This window comes from Cherax quadricarinatus, chromosome 3, assembly GCF_038502225.1.
Source record: "Cherax quadricarinatus isolate ZL_2023a chromosome 3, ASM3850222v1, whole genome shotgun sequence".
NCBI classification, from domain to species: Eukaryota; Metazoa; Arthropoda; class Malacostraca; order Decapoda; family Parastacidae; genus Cherax; species Cherax quadricarinatus.
In genome coordinates this window covers 26,471,237-26,492,742 of record NC_091294.1, presented here as the reverse complement: position 1 = coordinate 26,492,742, position 21,506 = coordinate 26,471,237, and the positions used below count along the sequence as shown (strand labels likewise).

The following is a 21,506-nucleotide window of genomic DNA, read 5'->3' as shown; positions in this document are numbered from 1 at the left end:
GTTCAGGTTTCAGTCCTTCACTGTCTGTACTCCTTGAATTCCTGCACATATTTTTCAGCTGCTTTGTAGTCTGAACTAGCAGCCTCACCATGCCTTATCACACTATGTATGCCACTACGCTTCTTAAATCTCTCAAACCAACCTTTGCTGGCCTTAAATTCATTCACATCATCACTAGTTGCAGGCATTTTTCTAATTAAATCCTGATGCAACTTCCTAGCCTTTTCACTTATGATCGCTTGAGAGATTCCATCTCCTGCTATCTGTTTTTCGTTTATCCACACCAGTAAGAGTCTCTCAACATCTTCTATCACTTGCGATCTCTGTTTCGAAAACACAGTTGCACCTTTGGCAAGAACAGCTTCCTTGATTGCCGTTTTCTTGGACACAATAGTAGCGATGGTTGATTGGGGTTTACTATACAACCTGGCCAGCTTGGAGACACGTACTCCGCTTTCATACTGAGCAATGATCTCTTTCTTCATCTCTATAGTAATTCTCACCCTTATTCCTGTAGGGTTGGCACTAGAAGCTTTCTTGGGGCCCATGGTCACTTATTTTGCAGATGAAATCACCAAAAATGCTGTAATAATATGAAATGTTCCGATTGTATGCTTGGATGTTACCGCGGAGGCTGGCTGGTAAACAATGCCACCGGCGGAACATGTGAGGCTGGCTCAGGCCGCACATTAGACGCGCCTCGGACGAATTGCGTTGAGCGAGTTTTTTAGCGGTATGCGGGGCAAAATTTTAGCGATAAAATGTATCAGTATGCGGATTTAACGTTATGTGATGCCAACGGTATGCGAGGGCCCACTGTACCTATTACTGTCCTCGTTATTGTTAAGATTTATAATTTCAAAGCCTAAATCCATATTTCAACACTCTTTATTTTCCATTTCTGAACCCATACCTCTAACTAGTCCTAGTTTAAAGTCCTAACAACACCCTCAACTGAGCTAGCAAGAAAACCCACACCTGCCCTGGATAAGTGAACCCCATCCCTGGCATGCATGTCATTTCGGCCATAGAAGTGGTCCCAGTTGTCGATGAATAGTACTGCATTATCCTTAGTGTTTGTCCAGCCAACATTAATACCAGTTGCTCAGGACAACCATTCATTTCTAACACCCCTTCTTGGCAAAATGCCACATATAACAGGGTCCTCCCCCTCCTTCCTAATTATATCTATTGCTGTCCTGTACCTTCTAACTAAATCCCCACTTCTGCGCTTGCCTACATCATTGCCCCCAGCACTGAGGCAGATAATAGGGTTGATCCCATTACCATTCATGATGTCAAGCCGGCTAACAATATCCCTCCATCCCAGCCCTTGATTTGTTCTTTCTTTGCGAGGATGGATGTAATTGTTCATTTATTATTGCTGTTCATCCTGGCAAATTCCAGCACCCTCATACCACTCTCAAACTTTTCGATCACTTCTCACTTAAATTCCATGGGGTTTCTCACTTTCTTTACCACAGGAACTTTCTTTGGAGCCATGGTTACTTATTTCACAGTTGCACTGCAAAAATAACATGAACTACAATGTTTGGATGTATGAGCAGAAGCTTCCTCAGCCACCGAGAGAGATAGCCAAACTGACTCTCAAGCAGCCCCAGCCGGCGGACGGACTTGTCCCAAATGACCGATCACCAAATTAACGGTCGATAACCGGACGCTGAAAAACCAGCTGATCACCGAGTTGGCCATTAAGAGAAGCGGCCGATAACCGGGGGTCCACTGTATTCCATTCATTTTAGTGCTTGCAACTGCTAAATAAGCCACCATGGGTCAAAAGAAAGCTCCTAGTGCCAGCCCTTTGGTAAAGAAGGCGATAGACATGATAGAATTCAAGAAAGAACACACCAGCCAAGGTACTTCCCCATACACATGATTTGATTTGAGTGGGACTTGCTCATGAGTGAATAGAATTATCAAAGCTTATTGCTTGGAAAGCATTGAAAATTGGGTTGGGCAAATACGATTCTGTTATGGGATGGTTTGTGAAGGACCTGCCTAGTATGGGCCAACAGGCCTGCTGCAGTATTCCTGCTTTATGTTTTTACATACACCAGCTGAGGAAATTGCTTCAGAGGAGGAGAAAGAGAGAGGGAAGGTGCCATCTTCAAAGATTAAGGACATTTGTGCAAAGTGGAGTGAGGTGCAAACATTTGTGGCGGAACATCACGCTAACCCTCTCCACTCCTCCCAGCTTCCATACACCAGCGAGAGTCTTCAATAAAGGTAAGAACATAAGAAAGGAGGAACACTGCAGCAGGCCTGTTGGCCCACGCTAGACAGGTCCTTCACAATCCATCCCACTAGCAAAATATTTGCCTAACCCAATTTTCATTACCCAAGCAATAAGCTTTTATAATTCTATTAACTCACGTGCAAGTCCCACTCAAATCCAACCCCTCTCACTCACTTATTTCTCCAACCTAAATTTGAAAATACCCAAGGTTTTAGCCTCAATAACCCTACTAGGCAGACTGTGTGATATTATTGTTTTATGCTTGATTTCTTCATACAGAATAAGACATCATATGTGCTGTTGTGCATCACTATGAATCACATTCAAATAAACACACTCTTCAGTTCCATCAAACATTCTTTTTTGGCACCTCCAGCATCTCTAGTATTCCTCCTGGAGGCCATAGTTAATATCCAGAAATGAGATGAAGTGCCATACATTTTTTTTCAACATGTTGGCCATTTCCCACTGAGGCAGGGCGACCCAAAAAAAGAAAGAAAAAACCCAAAAACAAAAGAAAAAACTTTCAACATTTTCACCATTACTCATACATAATTACTGTCTTTACAGAGGCGCTCAGATATGACAGTTTAGATGTCCCTCCAAACTGCCAATATCCCAAACCCCTACTTTAAATTGCAGGCATTGTACTTCCCATTTCCAGGACTCAAGTCCGGCTAACCAGTTTCCCTGATCCCTTCACAAAATATTACCCTGCTCACACTCCAACAGCTCATCAGGTCCCAAAACCATTCGAATCCATTCACTCCTGTCTAACACGCTCATGCACGCTTGCTGGAAGTCCAAGCCCCTCGCACACAAAATAACCTTTACCCCCTCCCTCCAACTTTTCGAGGACAACTTCTGCCCCATATTCCTTTCCCTACAGATTTGTAAGCTCTCCAAGTCATTCTACTTTGTTCCATTCTCATTAAATGACAAAACCATCTCAACAACCCCTCTTCAGCCCTGTGACTAATACTTTTAGTAACTCCACACTTCCTCCTAATTTCCACACTACGAATTTTCAGCATATTTAAATCACACATTGCCTTTAGACACTGCATCTCCACTGCCTCCAGCCTCTTCCTCACTGCAGCATTTATAACCCATGCTTCACACCCATGTAAGAGTGTTGGTACCACTATACTCTCGTACATTCCCTTCTCTACCTAAAAACAGACTTTTGATAAAAACAGACTTTCTTCAATACTATCAGAGATTCATGCCTATAACTTAGTCACACAGAACACTCTGCCACAAATTATTTACATTGATGTTTCTGTTCACCAATCCACTGGTGCAGCTGGTAGTGCTGCTGTTGTCATACAGAGTGATGGCTCTCATAAAGAAATTGGAGCAAGCATCAATAACTGGGCCTCTACCCTTCAAACAGAAATGTTTGCCATACTCCTTGCACTCAAATGCGTCCATGTATCTAAGGTTGACACTTTAATTGTAACTGATTCTCTCTCATCCATAAATGCTCTCGACTCGTTAAGTATAAATTGTGGCATGCTTGTGTCAGAAGCCAGACATAGGTATGGTAAGATTGTGGACAGTGGAGTCAGAGTGTACATGCTGTGGATTCCATCTCACATTGGTCTTTAGTTGCATTATAGAACTGATGAATTGGCTAAGCTGTATGCTTTCAAAGAGGGAGTAGATTACAATCTTGGGTTGTCAGTTAGCAGTTTAAGAACAATTATACGAAAAGAACTTCAGTTGAGCTTTATTGACTTAAGACTTAGGGATAATGACACTAGTCGGTCCATTTATTATCATTCCATCATGCAGGAGGAGCCACGTGTCTATGGTGCATCCAACAAGATAACCCGACTCTTGGATGTCACTACTGCCTGGCTCCGGCTGGGTTACAAATATCTTTGGCAGGTTAAATCACCACCACCAGATGTAGAGCAAACGGAATGTAAACTTTGCCAGATGGACTATTGTCACACCCTGTGTCATTATGTACTGGAGTGCGATAAAATTAATCAATTTAGACAACTCACTCAGAAATGTTCAAGAAATGGCAAAGTATTTTATCCACAGTGGTATATTACAGACCATTCTGGAGAAATACCCTGACTTTGCTAGCTGTAAATAAAGCATTATCACGTGTGTGTGTGTGTGTGTGTGTGTGTGTGTGCGCGTGTGTGTGCATGTGTGTGTGTGTGCACGTTTGTGTGTGCATGTGTGTGCGCATGTGTGTGTGTGTGCGTGCATGTGTGTGTGTGTGTACTCGCCTAATTGTACTCGCCTAATTGTGCTTGCAGGGGTTGAGACTCAGCTCCTGGCCTCGCCTCTTCACCGACCGCTACTAGGTCCTCTCTCCCCCCTTTCCATGAGCTTTATCATACCTCGTCTTAAAACTATGTAAAGTTCCTGCCTCCACTACATCGCTTGCCAGACTATTCCACTTCCTAACTACTTTATGACTAAAGAAATACTTCCTAACATCCCTTTGACTCATCTGAATCTTTAGCTTCCAATTGTGACCCCTTGTTTCTGTGTCCCATCTCTGGAACATCCTGTCTCTGTCCACCTTGTCTATTTTATGCAGTATTTTGTATGTCGTTATCATGTCTTCCCTGACCCTCCTGTCCTCCAGTGTTGTCAGACCGATTTCCCTTAACCTTTCTTCATAGGACATTCCCCTTAGCTCTGGAACTAGCCTTGTTGCAAACCTTTGCATTTTCTCTGATTTCTTGATGTGTTTGACCAGGTGTTTGTTCCAAACTGGTGCTGTGTGCTCTAGTATGGGCCTGACGTACACAGTGTATAAAGTCTTGAACGATTCCTTACTGAGGTACCGGAACACTATTCTCAGGTTTGCCAAGCGCCCATATGCCGCAGCAGTTATCTGGTTAATGTGTGCTTCTGGCGATGTACTTGGTATTATACTCACTCCTAGGTCTTTCTCCTCGAGTGAGGTTTGCAGCTTTTGGCCTCCTACCCTATACTCTGTCTGTGGTCTTCTTTGTCTTCCTCCGTTATTCATGACTTTGCATGTGTACGTGTGTGCGTGCATGCTTGTGTGTGTGTATATGTTTGTACTCTTGTGTGTATGTGTCTGTGCATGCGTCCTCGTGTGTGTGTGTGCGTGCTCGTGTGTGTGCTCGTGTGTGTGCACACTCATGTGGGTGTATGACCCACTTAATATTTGTATTTATAACTCATTACAATTGTGACTTGGTGTGGACGTATCAGTGGCTCATTGCTTTGCAATTTGTTCATGATTGTATGCATGTACAGGAGTGTAAATGGTTCATTACCTTTGTAACTTGCCATGATTGTGACCAGATCTACCTGGAGTTCATTACCTTTGTAACTAGTTTAGCTATCATAACTTTGGGGTCCAGTCCCTGGACCCATTATGTACCTCTGTAATCTTTTGACTACCGCCCACAGGATGGGTATGGGGTGCATAATAAAGATATTGAACTAGCTGATTAACTGTTCATCTTCTTGGTACCTTAAACATCACTAGTATTCCTCTTGGTTACCATGGTAAAGATTCAGACAAGATGAAGTGATATAAAGATGCAAAATTGGTTGAATAACACATGAATGAGTAAGCATAGGGCCTGTGCTAACCTGTCTGTTGTGTATAAATATACCTAGTTGGATGAATCTTATTGTAGCCAGCTGACCCAGTGGCTTACGTGCTGGCCTGAAGTTTTACGACTCGCTCGCTATGAGTTCAATCACCGCCCATGGTATGGTATGCTTTATTGATGTGACGAGGATGCGTGTTATTCTGGATTCTACTGTATCTGATACAAAAAAAAAATTGACAATACTGTATGACCATTTTAGTTTAACATTTTTGCTCCTGTCTACAGATTGCTTCCACACTTCCATACCCCTACAATGAGGAAATGGCAGGAATTGCTAAAGCAACAGGACTTCCGCTCTCAGAAGTTACGCTGTACAATATTTTTTATGAAGTCTTTACATTCTGTACCTCTATTATTGTCCAGGATACATCAGGAAATCTCTACCATGGCCGCAACCTTGATTTTGGACTCCTTATGGGGTAATTATTTTGATGGTGGTCTGTTAATGCAGTTCATTTATTGAAATGTACATAACATTGAGTTAATTTTTCTCTCTTGGCACACACATCTAATAACCTATCTATGACTCTCATGTGGTTTGCTAAAGCACCCTGGGTCAGTGAGCACTGCAGTCCTCTTGCAACCATGAAATTTTAAAAATCTTGATCAGTCCAACTCTCAGAATTAATTTTTATTGGTTCATCTTAGTGACAATGTCTTATACTGAACACAGGCATTGGGTTGGTCTTACTGATACTCCATATTAATGGGTACCAGCTTAAAGATATTGCAATTTACATGATAAATCTGAATTTTTCTTTTTTTTTATCAAACCAGGCATTCACTAAACTACTATATAATTTGTATACAGCTCCAGGACTCAAGTCCATCTAATAAAATCCCTTCATAAATGTTACCTTGCTCACTGTCTAAAAGCACATCGTCATAAAAACCACTTGCTTCCACTCTGATCTAACACACTTACAGATGCCTGTTGAATGTTCAACCTCAAAACCTTTTTCCTCTTTCTCCAACTTTTCTGGAATGAACCCTACCCCTTCTTCCCACCATACCAGAATTGTGTACTTTCCTAGTCATCCTATTTTGGTCCATTCTCTTTAAATGTCAAAATCATCTTGGCAACACCCTCTTCAGCCCACTGTATTATACTTTTGGTAACCTCACATCGTTCTCTTATCTCCAAGTTCTGAATTCTCTGCATAATATTCACACCACGCTTTGCCCTCAAACCCCTCAAGGGTGGTTCTTTGACACTGGTGAGGAGCTCTTGATCTAGGAAATTGGATCTGTTCTCCGGTTCCCTGAATTGAGCCTGAATATTTTGCATCCCCTCCGCCACATGTGCTGTATAATCCTGCAGGTTTAGTGCTCCCCATGATTATAATTTGCCCTCAAACATGATATCCTCACTGCAATGTCTAAAACCCATGCCTTGCACCCAAATAAATGTGAATAGTAGTGGAGACAAAAAATGCTGTCCATGGAGGCAGAGAAGGGAATGTATTCAGATTCAAATTTCAAATTCAGATTTATTTATTTTTTTTGCAAGTAGTACATTGAGGTTACGTATTTACAATAATGGGATGCAGTGCAAAGAGAGCCTCTATTATGCCTAGGCATTATGGGCTGACTTAATTTAATGGCTTACTGACTACTTAACACTAGAGAAATTTATCATAGTTGTACAATAGTTCTATTTATTATAAATGAATCTAGTTTATATAAACCAAAGGAAATACATGTATTCATATTTTCAAAAATTCTTTTTATGAAACATGATTCAGTTATATTCCTGTCAACAATGGACAATAGGTTCAAAAGTAATTATTGAAATTATATTATGGGAATATAACATTGTGATTTGCTAAAAAGTATGTAGTTTAAAGTAGGAGAATGCTACAATTTGCTGTAGGGCAATACTGTTTTTGGTAGGTATTTATACTGTTATGTAGTATTAGTCAATGTATGAACTTTGTCGTCTAGTCTTGAAGTTTTAAGATTTAGGTGATTGGGAGATTTATTGGTAAAGTTAACCCCTTGACTGTTGAAACCCCTAATCCTGAAGTGTCTCCGGGTGTCGAAAAATATTTGAAAAAAAAAAAAATTATTTTTTCTTATGAAAAGTTAAGATTATTTTTCTGATTGTTTTAGTCCAAAAAAAAAGAATTTTTGCCATCAGTACTTACTGAGATATAGAGGCATGGAGTTGGCAGAAAATGAGCCGCGTATGGCAACAGCGGCGACTGCCGCTCACCCGGTAAACTTGGTTTATTTGTATTCGAAGGTTTCTTGTTTTTTTTTTTTTTTTTTTTTTTTTACTATTTTATTTTTTCACATAACTTATGTGGCCTGTGAGACCAAAGTATGGTGCAATGTTCACATATACATTTGTTGAATGTAACACAATTATAGCAAAAACACTAGTATCATATTGTTTACAAAACTTGTTTACACAAACAAACAATATAAAATTTTTATTACATTTGTTCTATAATATATATACATCTGTACAATCACTGGACACTTTCCTAGAACTGCTGCAGCTTGCAGAATTCTTTGAAACATGGGTGTATGCACAGTGGTGTCTTACACTCCTCACACATAAAAACAAGTGTCTCAGCATTTTTGTGGGCATTTTGTGGTATGTGCACAGACATAATACCTCTTCTGAGCATTTTTCTTGAAAGCAGTAGCAAGCAGTGGTATGGGGTAGTGATCACCAAGCCTCAGACGAGAGGGCATGTGTTGATAATTTCGTGGGCGCTGGTCTTTTGCAAGTGTTGTTCCTTGGTACTTCAATATTATTTGTCTGATAACTGACAAACAAAATTCACCATATTTGGGTTTGTTGTTGGTCTTCAACTGATACATATTATAAGCATTCAGCATGGAAATGACAAGAAGATGGAATAAGAGTTTTGTGTACCACTTATAACTCTTGCGAACACAATCAGCAAACCCAGTCTGCACGTCACATTTGTCCACTAACCGCATATTGAGGTTGTAATCCATTACAGCTGCAGGTTTTACAATGGGTTCATTGGTCTCTCTATTCTGCTTGCCACTGTCTACCATTTCGTGTCGGTGAACTGATGTCAACAGTGTGACATCACGTTTGTTCAGCCACCGAAATGCCATGATGTCATTGGCAGCAAACATCTGAACATCACCTCTACGAGTGCCAGAGTCGAACCTGGGCATATGTTTATGATTTCCACGCACTGTGCTGCACACATCTGTCATGTTCACTCGCAAGAAATCACTGAGTAAAGGGCTTGTGTACCAGTTGTCAGTATATAAAATATGCCCCTAACCAAGATATGGTTCCATCATTATTCTAACCACATCACCAGAGATACCCAGTAACTTCCTGGTATCTTGCAATGTTTTACTGCCAGTGTACACAATTGTATCCAAAACTAGACCACTTTTGCAATCTTCTTTCAGTGTACCAGCTGTATCTCCCTGAGGTGGGGTGGCCCAAAAGGAAAAACGAAAGTTTCTCCTTTTAAATTTTGTAATATATACAGGAGAAGGGGTTACTAGCCCCTTGCTCCTGGCATTTTAGTTGCCCCTTACAACACGCATGGCTTACGGAGGAAGAATTCTGTTCCACTTCCCCATGGAGATAAGAGGAAATAAAAAAGAACAAGTGTAAGTAGAAGTAGCAAGACGTACCTGAAATCTTGCATGTTTATGAGAAGAAAAAACACACCAGTGTGAAACGAAATTAATTGGTAGGCTGTAAGCGGGGTTCAATGATAAACGTCTTCGGAGGCTTCTTACTTTATTTTTAATGTAGTGGTGGGTACACAGGCTTGTGTGTTGTGCCCATGGCCCAGGAGGGCCATCCCACGAGAGGGAGAACTAGTAGGCCTTGTGTCTTCCTGCTAGGCCGCTGTGTGAGTGAGAGCGTGTGGGACCAGCTTCCCACAGACCTGGAGCAGGCCCAGAGGGCAGCACCTTAGTGCCGCAAAATATGAACTAAGCTGGCAGACAGCATAGGCTGTCTGTGCAGACAGTACAGGCTGTCTACATTTGCTCGGCCACCTACCTCGCGAACAGGGCACAGAACACAAAATAAAAAAACATATATATACATATGAACATGGAAAAAAAAACTTCCTACAGGGAGGGAAGAAAAAAACATGTGGAATGTGCTAAACATCGTGGTCATAGGCAGTGAGCGTCGAAGGGCATCACTGCACACCTTTCTGTGTCTGGACAGATACTGCAACACAGGAGACATCGGTGCGGCTGAGCTGTGGCGTAACAGGGTACGGTCTCCTCTGGAACAGTGAAGCAGTCATCGTAGGAGTCGCTGCAGGTTTTCACTCAACCTGGGGCACGACATGCTGGTGCCCTCGAGTGAGGCATCGTCAAAACTCGGCGACTGGGCAGGACTTCTGGCAAGCAACTCAGGAGGACACTTCTCGACTGGTACTGTCGCTGGGCTGTCACTGTCAGCAAGCGTGGAGTGAGTTGTGGAGCGAGTCGTGGCAGAGACGACTGGGCGAAACATCTGGGAGTCGTAACATCATACACCAGACTGTAGTGAGCGAGCTAGCAGTCAGTGACATCATCTTTGTGCAGGCTGCTCACTGAAGCTTGTGACACGAGGCTGACACAGCACCTGCTGACAGGGCTAACTGCGGCTTGACGAGTGTCATTCTCTCGGCAGTTGGAGTTATAGCAGAGGTTAGTTTAAGCATCCCCAGACTTGTTTCTCTACATATAACTGCACTCTGAAAGTCTGGAGGTGAAGTGAAACAAATCTCGATGGGAATCGTAGCAGGTACGATTCTGCAGAACATCTATGAGCGACGAGCATAAGAGCTTTCTGTACAAGGGAGCTCATACGCTCAGGGGCTGACAGATATCAGCTGTCAAACGCGCTGGTCACACCGGGTGACTAACACAATGGTGCTACACAAGGGTCTGACCGCAGACCTCACTGGACACACGGAAAGCTTTACACACACCCGCGGTACATGCGGTACAACATGGCTTAAACTAGCAAATGATGCTTTTCTGTGCACAAAATTGACACTAAGTCATACACTAACATGTGAGAACACTGACTGAGAGGAACTAATTAACACACGACATATATCTTCTCTCAATCTTCTCGACAATACTGAAATAATTACTAGAAAGACTCGATGTGACATGTGTGATGTAAGCTTGTACCTTACCCCTTTTTGCCTCCATGGATTAAATTCTTTGTCTCTACATATACCTCAACACAACCACCTTTTAGCCCCCATCAATTCTGTTGTTCACCTCATCTTTCGTAGATCCATCCACTCCCAAATATATGAACACACTTCCTCCATACTCATTCCAGTCTGATATTTAGTCTTACACTGCTTAGATTTTTGTTACTCTCATCACCTTATTCCTATATTCACTTTTGATTTCCTTCTCTTTACATACCCTCCCAAATTCCTCCAATAATTTTCGCAACTTCTCCTCCTCAGAATCTCCCAAAAGAGCCATGTCATCAGCAAAGAGCAACTGTGATAACTCCCACTTAGCATTAAATTAGCTATGTATTAATTCCACACCTTTTCCCAATGGCCTAGCACTCGCTTCTTTAACAACCCCATCTATAAATATTAAACTACTATGGTGACATCACACATCCCTATCTAAAGCTTGCTTTTACTGGAAAATAATCCCCTCCCCCTCTCCCACATTTACTAATCTGAGCCTCACTATATGCATGAACACTCTTTATTGCTTTTAATAACTTACTAGTTCCATACATCTGCAACATCTGTCACACTGCTTCCCTCTCAACCCTATTGCGTGTCTTTCCTAAATCCATAAATGCGACAGAAATGTTCCTTGCCTTTATCTAAGCACTACTCACAGATATGCTATACATCTGATCTATACATCCTTTCCCACCCTTCCTAAGTCCTGGTTTTTGGTGTCCTGTGGCTAGGTTGATAACGCACACAGTTCACATTCTGAGTGTCCGTGGTTTGATCCCTGGCACGGGTGGAAATGTTGGGTATGTTTCCTTGGTCCACCTATTGTGGGTCAGGCACAAATTCCAAAGAACCATAATGGAAATAAGAAAGACATTTCCTAATTATACACTGACTTTATTGGTTTATCCTGGGTGACTAACCCTCCAGGTTAAATCTTTCTTTCTTTCAACACACCGGCCGTATCCCACCAAGGCGGGGTGGCCCAAAAGGAAAAACGAAAGTTTCTCCTGTTACATTTAGTAATATATACAGGAGAAGGGGTTACTAGCCCCTTGCTCCCGGCATTTTAGTCGCCTCTTACAACACGCATGGCTTACAGAGGAAGAATTTTGTTGGAGATAAGAGGAAGTAAACAAGAATAAGAACTAGAAAGAAAATAGAAGAAAACCCAGAGGGGTGTGTATATATGTGCTTGTACATGTATGTGTAGTGTGACCTAAGTGTAAGTAGAAGTAGCAAGACGTACCTGAAATATTGCATGTTCACGAGACAGAAAAAAGGACACCAGCAATCCTACCATCATGTAAAACAATTACAGGCTTTCGTTTTACACTCACTTGGCAGGACGGTAGTACCTGTTCCAAGTTAAATATCTGAACAAAATCTTATTTTGTCCTCCTTGTTCTTCTACAGTCCTACTTTGTCTTACCCTTAATTATTTCAGCACTTAATTATTTTAACACATACTACATGTATTCATGGTAAACTTCTTCATTTAGTATATAAACACTATTATTCAAACATTTTTTTTGGTTTAAGAAACTCCATCATAAGTACAAAATCGATTAAGAATAATTACTGTACTTAATAACTGAGCTATATCAACACAAAAATGTATAGTTAAACAGCCATCAGATTCAAAATATATCTAAGGCTCGCAAATAAACCTAACAGTTTTGCAATCTCTAACCTAACATTTATACTAACAAAGTTTTATCCACATGAAATACATTGTTTTGTATGTACAGGTTGACCATCACTAATCTAGCATCTTTGGGACCTGTAGTTTGCCAGATTAGTGAATTTGCCGGATTACAGAGTGGTTAGGTTAGAATACACTTAATTAACCTATCAATAGAGACCTTATATTTTTATCACTGCTTTCTCTTTCACTGGCTTGCTGCTGTGGATTTACAACCATCTGCGCAATTTCTGAGTCAGAATAATGATGAAATTTGAAGTTATGCTAGCTGAAATAAGTACCAGATTACTGATGGAACTGGATAACTGATTGCTGGATTAGTGATGGCTGACCTGCATGTGTGTGTGTGTGTGTGTGCATGTGCTTGCATGTGTACTCATCTAGTTGTACTCACCTAGTTGAGGTTGCAGGGGTCGAGCTCAAGCTCCTGGTCCCGCCTCTTCACTGGTCGTTACTAGGTCATTCTCCCTGAACCGTGAGCTTTGTCATACCTCTGCTTAAAGCTTTGTATGGATCCTGCCTCCACTACATCGCTTCCCAAATTATTCCACTTACTGACTACTCTGTGGCTGAAGAAATACTTCCTAACATCCCTGTGATTTATCTGTGTCTTCAACATCCAACTGTGTCCCCTTGTTGCTGTGTCCTATCTCTGGAACATCCTGTCTTTGTCCACCTTGTCAATTCCTCTCAGTATTTTGTATGTAATTATCATGTCCCCCTTATCTCTCCTCTCCTCCAGTGTTATCAGGTTGATTTCCCTTAACCTCTCCTTGTAGGACATACCTCTTAGCTCTGGGACTAGTCTTGTTGCAAACCTTTGCACTTTCTCTAGTTTCTTTACGTGCTTGGCTAGGTGTGGGTTCCAAACTGGTGCCGCATACTCCAATATGGGCCTAAAATACACGGTGTACAGGGTCCTGAACGATTCCTTATTAAGATGTCGGAATGCTGTTCTGAGGTTTGCTAGTCGCCCATATGCTGCAGCAGTTATTTGGTTGATGTGCGCTTCAGGAGATGTGCCTGGTGTTATACTCACCCCAAGGTCTTTTTCCTTGAGCGAGGTTTGTAGTCTCTGGCCCCCTAGACTGTACTCCGTCTGCAGTCTTCTTTGCCCTTCCCCAATCTTCATGTGTATGTTATAATGTGCATACATATAGTTATGTACAGGCATACAGTCATTATACATAAAAAACTTATAAAATTATTAATATTGATAGCATTTTATTTAATTGTATGGTAGAGAAATGAAATTATTTGATTTGCATTATATGCAGTATTATTGTGTGATTTGCAGATGGGATCCTAAGAGACATGCCTGGAGAGTGTCAGAGTTACTGAAGCCTCTGGTGGTACAGCTGCAATGGTACAAGGCAGGAAAACTGGTTTATACATCAGTCAACTATGCTGGTTATATTGGTATTCTTACAGGTGTCAAAAAGGTTTGTAATTTTACATTTTTTTAATACATTGGCTGTTACCCACCAAAGCATGTTTGATCCCTAGCTGTCTTAGCAAAATGATCATTAATAACCCCCTAAAATACAGCATGCACACCTATTTTTGAAAAAACAGGCATCTCTGAAACTTTAGTCTGGCTAGCCAGTTTCGATGTGTCATACTGTACATATTGCCAGTCTTTAACTAACAGGAAGTTAAATCCCAAAATCTACTTATCTCCACTTGCTCTGCCTCCTGGACCGAAACGTCATCGTAAGCTTCTCTCTTTTATGTGTGAGTTATTTGTGTATCGTTCCAGTCACAGTATTGTGCCTTTTTTGTTATTTATGGACCCCACAGTTAAGCGTCATATTCTCTCCAACTTTTTTAATGTTCTTCCCTCTTTTAAACCCTTCTTTCGATCTTATGAGGCTGCTCTTATTGCTACCCGGCGTCGTAAGAATCAGCTTCGCTTCCTACGCGACTATCTTGCTGAACAAGTTCTGCCCCCTTCCTTCTCCCACTTCCTGAAAACCAACCCACTGGGCACTCCCTTTCCTGATCATGCCCGTCTCCTACTTCAACAGCTCATTCTTTCTACTAAATCACAGGTTGAAGATGCCTTCTTTACTTTCCGTCAACGTCAACGTGCTCTCTTTGCGGCTCTACCACAGCATCTCTGTAACCTTCTCTCTACCATTGCCTTTGACACTGCTCGCCTGAATACACAAATTCATTGTTCCAAACTACAGAATAAACTTCAGCGTCTCATCTCAGCTAGCCCTTGGTCTAAATTCTCCCTCACTGACTGTGTTACTAACTTGTCTTCTGTCTCACTCTCCCAGTATGAGCTTGAACTTCTTGGTTTTGGCCTTTCCTTTGCCACTTTGCCTACTCCTTGTGCTGGTATTTCCCTGATTAGCTCTTTTGATTCCTTTCGTCAATCTCGCTCCCGTAATCTTCCTGACTTGTCCACTTTTCGTGGCGCTCTCCTTCCTGCTCTTGTTAGTCTGTTTTCTAAGAATCATAACCTTCCATGGCATTACCAACTTGCCCTTTCTTCTCTTAAATCCAACACTAACATTGTCATACTATCTTCTGACAAAGGTAATTCGGTAGTTATCCTTGATCGCGAGGATTACCTCCGTAAAGCTGATGTCTTGCTCTCTGACTCACGTACCTACACTCCTCTCGTTTCCAACCCTCTTGATCGCATCAAGAGAACTTTCAACAAAAAACTAAGGACTCTCTCCGACCTCTGTCCTCCTGACTTTGACCTTGTTCAACGGTTTCATGTCATCTGTCCCTCTCTTCCCTATTTCTATGGCCTTCCCAAAACTCATAAACCTGATATTCCTCTCCATCCTATCATATCCTCTAGAGGTTCTGTCTCTTATTCTCTTGCTTCTTGGCTGGCGAAAACCCTCACTCCCTTTCTTGGTACTTTTTCTCCTGCCCACCTCCGTCACTCTCAAGACTTCATTGAACGGGTTCGCTCTCTCCCAACCTGTAAGATGCTTAGTCTTGACTTTGAGTCCCTCTTCACCAATGTCCCTCTTGATGATGTCCTTGATTTCCTTAGAGAGAAGGCCCATGAAGGGTTTCTTCATCTCCCTATACCTACTGATGTCTTTCTTGATCTTATCTGCCTCTGTGTGGACTCTAACTCCTTTTCCTTCCAAGGGAAATATTATTCTCAAACCTTCGGTGTCGCTATGGGCTCTCCTCTCTCTCCTGTCCTTGCTAATCTTTACATGGAATACTTCGAGACTGTTCTTCCTACCCTCGATGTGCAACCTTCACTCTGGCTCCGCTATGTGGATGACATTTTTGCTCTGTGGCCTTATGACTCCAGTCTCTTCCAACCTTTTCTTGAAGCTCTTAATAATCTTGCCTCTTCCATTAAGTTTAAAGCTGAATGGGAATCTAATTCCTTGCTTCCTTTCCTTGATGTCCATGTCCACCGCTCAGATACAGGTTTTTCCTTTTCCGTTTACCGAAAACCTATGCACAGTGGCATGTACATTCACTACTTTTCCTATCATGCTTCCCCTGTCAAGAAAAGTGTTCTTATCTCCCTCTTTCTCCGTGCCCTCTGCATCTGTGATCCTCAGTTCCTTCCAGCAGAAATTTCCACTCTTCATAATTCGTTTTCCCGTCTTGGCTACCCTTCCCATTTCATAGACTCTGCCCTCTCACGTGCTAAACGCAATTTCTTCTCTCCCAAACTCTCTACTCCTGGGAACTCTTCTATCCTCTGCCTTCCCTACATTTCCGGTCTTTCTAATCTCAACAATTCTCTCCGTCCCTTAGACATCAAGCTTACCTTCCGCCAGACTAACACTCTTCGCACTAATCTTGTTCATACCTCTCCTCCCTCTACAGATGTTCCTGGTGTCTACTCTATTTCTTGCTCCTCCTGTCCTCTTCAATACTTCGGAGAAGCTGGTCGATCTCTTTCTGACAGACTTAGGGAGCACAAAAATACTGTTAGGCTTGCCGACACTAACAATGCTCTTTTCTGTCACGTCAGAGATCATAGCCATCCTATTGACTGATCTTCTGCTAAAACTGTCTTCCCTACTTCCAACTCGAACAGTCGCCGTCTAGTTGAATCCTCTCTAATACACAACTTTCCTTGTATGAACCTTAGCCCTGGCTTCGTCTCCGTAGATGCCTTCCTCTCCCACTACATTATAAAATGCTCCAAACCTCAGAACACCCATGACTTAACCTGGCTCCTCATTTTTTCTTTTTCTTTTTCTTCTTCTCCCTCTTCCCCTTTCCTCTTTCCTTTTCTCCTCTGGGTTGTCTTTCTCTCTTCTGTCTCGTGTTTCTGTTCCTTCTTCATTTATTTCACCACTTCCCCTTTCACACACCTCTGTGCACTTGCTCTCCCTCAGTGGGCACCTAGCTCTCTTGCAGTGCTCCCCTTCCTTTGTATTTACTGGCTCGTCCTCCTTATTTCCCACTTCTACCACCACTACTACTACCTCTTCTACTACTACTACTACAACTACTGATGAAATTGAGACACACGTGCAGCGTCTGGTTGTCTTTGTTGTGGACGTTTCGCCATCCAGTGGCTGGCTGGATGGCGAAACGTCTACGATAGGGATGCCCGGGTGTTGCGCATGTGTCTTAATTTCATCTTGTCGGTATTATATACCATTCTTGTACTACTTCTACTACTACTACCACCACCTCTTCCTGCCTATATATAGCCATCCTACTCCACTTCTGGTTAGTGTATGACTTTATCAATGGTCCAAGTCGGACCGAAACGTCGTCGTAAGCTTCTCTCTTTTATGTGCGGGTTATTTGTGTATTGTGTATGGTATACAGGCCTAGCTGACAGCAGTCAGCTAGGCCTATATAGAAAGCCCCTTATGCTGAGCATTTCGGGCACATTAGGTCAGTGTCCCAGGATGCGACCCACACCAGTCGACTAATACCCAGATACCCATTTTACTGATGGGAAACTTAGACAACAGGTGGAAAGAAATACGCCCAATGTTTCTACTCTGGCTGGGAATCGAACCCAGGCCCTCCAGGCTCCTCCTCCTAAAACTTCTATCAGACATTCCCTACATCTTCCACCCATCAAAGACTTGCATACCCTCTTAACCTATTTTGCTCCAGCCTTTGTGTATGAACATACATCTTGACTATCTCTTATCTTCCCCTTTAATTATACCTTTTTTTTCCAACCCTCTAAATTAAAGTTTATTTTGCCAAAAAAAAAAAAAGATGTAAATTCTTGCTTAAACTTCAAATTCTGCACCAGTAAATTATGTCCTGCTTTTATCTTTTATTAAATGTCCTATGGTTTTTGCAAGTTTTTTTAAAGGTGGAAGAGACTGTGAGCCAAGAATAGGATGAAATGACACTAAACATCAAAAGCCTATACAATGGTACTTCGAGTTTCGAACAGCTCCCAACTTGAACAGTTATGTAAGTGTATTTTTGTAAGTTCTTTGGTAAGTGTATTCTTGGGGGTCTGAAACAGACTAATCTAATTTACATTATTCCTTATGAGAACAAATTCGTTTGGTATTGGCACTCAAACAGCCTTCTGGAATGAGTTAAGTTCAAAACTCGAGGTACTTCTGTATTCTAACATTTCACTCGTGGAAAGTTTTATCAAGGTATGCAAAAACACACTGCTCTTATAGGCCATCCATTTAGGTAAAGAGTGAGTTGTGAACCTGGTTGCAGCATGACTTGGGCTGCTGCATGGTGAGTCAAGTACTAATAGGTGATGAATCAGAATTTGGGTGAGAGGTTTTGCAAGCAAAACCAGGCTCATTCACACTCGCAGAACCTCTCGTACATATTCTCCTCCAGGATGTGACCTCACCGGCATAGCAGCCTAGGTTACATAATCCAGGTCTACCTCTCACTCTTTACTGACTGGATGACATATTTGAGTAGTTTACATATTTTCTGTTTAACCTTATATAGCTATCCTCAAGTAAAAATGTTACTGCAATGAAGGTTTACACTACTTTGTCTCTCTCTTCATCCAAGAGTGTCTGTCAAGTATTATTGTTCTTAAACTGCTCATTAAATTGAAAGTAGATCACTTCTTTAATGATTTCAGATTTTTGACATTGGATATTATTTATAACTTTGTACTGTATGCTCATCTGTTTTAGGGCCAGTTTACCTTTAGTTTAGATGAACGTTTTGGCTTCAATGGTGGATACGTTGGACTCTTGGAATGGATACTGTTTAAGGATTATAAACAGAAGTAAGTAGTGTATGCTTTCTTGTTACATTTTATTAGCTGTTTTTACTGGATTACATAATTTTTAAGTGTTGATTCTTGAAAAGATGCACTCTGTTAGTTTTCATATTTTTTCTTGTTATCTGAAATGGTCAAAGGTTTCATGGTTATTACAGACATCTTTGGTTACCATTACTGAAGGAATTTATTGGTAAAAAGAGATATGAAATACTGTACTGTATGGTACAACCTCTAATTTGTCAGAGGTTATGCTTCTGAAGATCACACAAATTCAAGATCAGTGAATATCACTAAAGTCAATGCTTGTATTACATTTTGTTTCAAATTGGGATTCGTTTTCTGTTTGAAGCCATGTCAGATTCGGTCTTACATATTGGGCTGTGAATTTTATTATATAGGGAGTACCAGACTTACAAGCAAGTTGCTTTCCTGAAGTTCCTTGGAACTCAGTTGTTCAGAACTCAGAAAACTAATATAAGAGGGTGTTTTGTAACTATTACCCAGTTAGGTAGAAAATTTTTGATGATGCATGCTGTCTGCCCTGGATTATTATCAGGTCACAATGGTTAGTTTAATATCTTTATTGTGCACCCCATAACCATCCTGTGGTAGTCAAAAGATTACAGAGGCACATAATGGGTCCAGGGACTGGGCTGCAAGGTTTTGATAATATAATAATAATAATATAATAATAATATCTTCATTTCTACAAGTACATGTACAGGTCAGACATCACTAATCCGGCAATCAGTTACCTGTTTCCATCAGTAATCTGGAACTAATTTCGGCTAGCATAATTTCAAATTTCCTCATTATTCTGACTCAGAAATTGTGCAGATGGTTGTAAATCCACAGCGGCAAGCCAGTGGAAAAAAAAGCAGTGATCAAAATGAGGAAGATGTAGCAGAAAGTCTCTCTATTGATAGGTTAATTAAGTGAATTCTAACCTAACTACTCTCTAATCCGGCAAACTCACTAATCTGGCACAATACAGGTTCCGATGATGCCAGATTAGTGATGGCCAACCTGTACAGGGTATACAGGCCTAGCTGATATCAGTAACATAGTACTGCTATATAGAAAGCGGCTTGTTATGCAGAGCATTTCGGGCAAATTAGGTCAGTTTTGTCCCAGGATGCTACCCACACCAATTGACTAACACCCAGATACCCATTTTACTGATGGGAATGTAGACAACTGATGTAAAGAAACAAGCCCAATGTTTTACACTTGCTGGGAATTGAACCCAGACCCTCGCCATGTGAAGCGAGAACTTTAGCTACCAGGCCACTGAACACTAAACAAGTTAAAATAGTAATGTACTATTTACATGTTTATATCTGGCTACAGTCGTAATGAGTTATGTATCTATGCAGATATGCATTAGGTCACAAAGGAAAAAATTACAATAGGGAGAGAGAGAGAGGAAAGGGAGAAAATTGAAAAGACAGGTTAGATGAAGAGGTGAAAAGAAAGGCAAAAGACAGGTCAGGTCAGGTCAATTTTCTCTGTAAATTATAGGCTAATAGTGAATTGTGACTTGTATTCCTCTGGGATGACTGTTCCACTCAAGTCTAGACAATCATATTTATTTACTAATTTGGCTAATATGCTATGCTTTATCAAGTCACTGTTTGTTTCAAGTCAGTATAATGGACCCCCGGTTTTCGTAATTAATCCGTTCCAGAGAGTGACTAAACCTGAATCTGACGAATTCCGAATTAATTTTCCCCATAAGACATAATGGAAATCCAATTAATCTGTTTCAGACACCCAAAAGTATTAAAAAAATGTTTTCTACATGAAATATACATTTACCTTCACAGAAAATAATGATACATGAAGAATAAAACAATGATAACATCACACTTACCTTTATTGAAGACATGGTGATGTATGGAAAACGGGTGGAGGGGAGAGGATGGAGGAGTTTACAATTGTTTGGAAGGGGAATCCCCTTCCATAAAGACTTCAGGTACCAAGTCCTTATCCTGGGTTACTTCCCTTTGTTTTTTAATGCCACTAGTACCAGCTTGAGTCGCTGGACCCCTGTCGCTCAAAAAGTGTTCCAGAGAGGTCTGTTTCTGGCGTATGTTAGGAATTGTGTTGGGAGACAGGACAAGATAGTCCTTCCATATGACACAAATACCAGCTCTATGGCTTATTTATCTAGCACAGTTCATCTGATATGACATAACAAACAATATTAATAACATAGAAATATGATATATACTCAAGAATGAATAAAATATGGCATTAAGAATGTCACGAGTGGTGGTGTGTTGTTTGTTGTTGGGTGTATAAGGGCCACTGAAAGATAAGCCTTACATAATTGTGGTGAAGGCGGCAGCAGAGGCGGTGGTGTTAATCAGTAGCTCTATATACCTCCAACAACAATGGAGGAGTCAGTTTCGTGCTGTCCTTTTTTTATCGATTAATTGCTTAACTTACTTGCTACACTGTTAATGCTACGCTTTATCACTGGCTGGCACTATAGCTTTTATCGACTCCTGCTGCTTTAGTATCGTACATACTGCAAAATCACTAAAAAAGG

General features: G+C 41.2%; 1 protein-coding gene across 2 annotated transcripts in view; it reads left to right on the top strand.

Moving 5' to 3' along the window:
• The window catches only part of LOC128706538 (acid ceramidase), a 130,179-nt gene that overhangs the window by 70,190 nt on the left and 38,483 nt on the right, over positions 1-21,506 (top strand). For both annotated transcript variants that reach the window (XM_053801457.2, XM_070090908.1), the window contains 3 exons: positions 6,106-6,299; positions 14,060-14,204; positions 18,861-18,955. In XM_053801457.2, the coding sequence (XP_053657432.2) occupies positions 6,106-6,299; positions 14,060-14,204; positions 18,861-18,955 (434 nt within the window). The remainder of the gene's footprint in view (positions 1-6,105; positions 6,300-14,059; positions 14,205-18,860; positions 18,956-21,506) is intronic.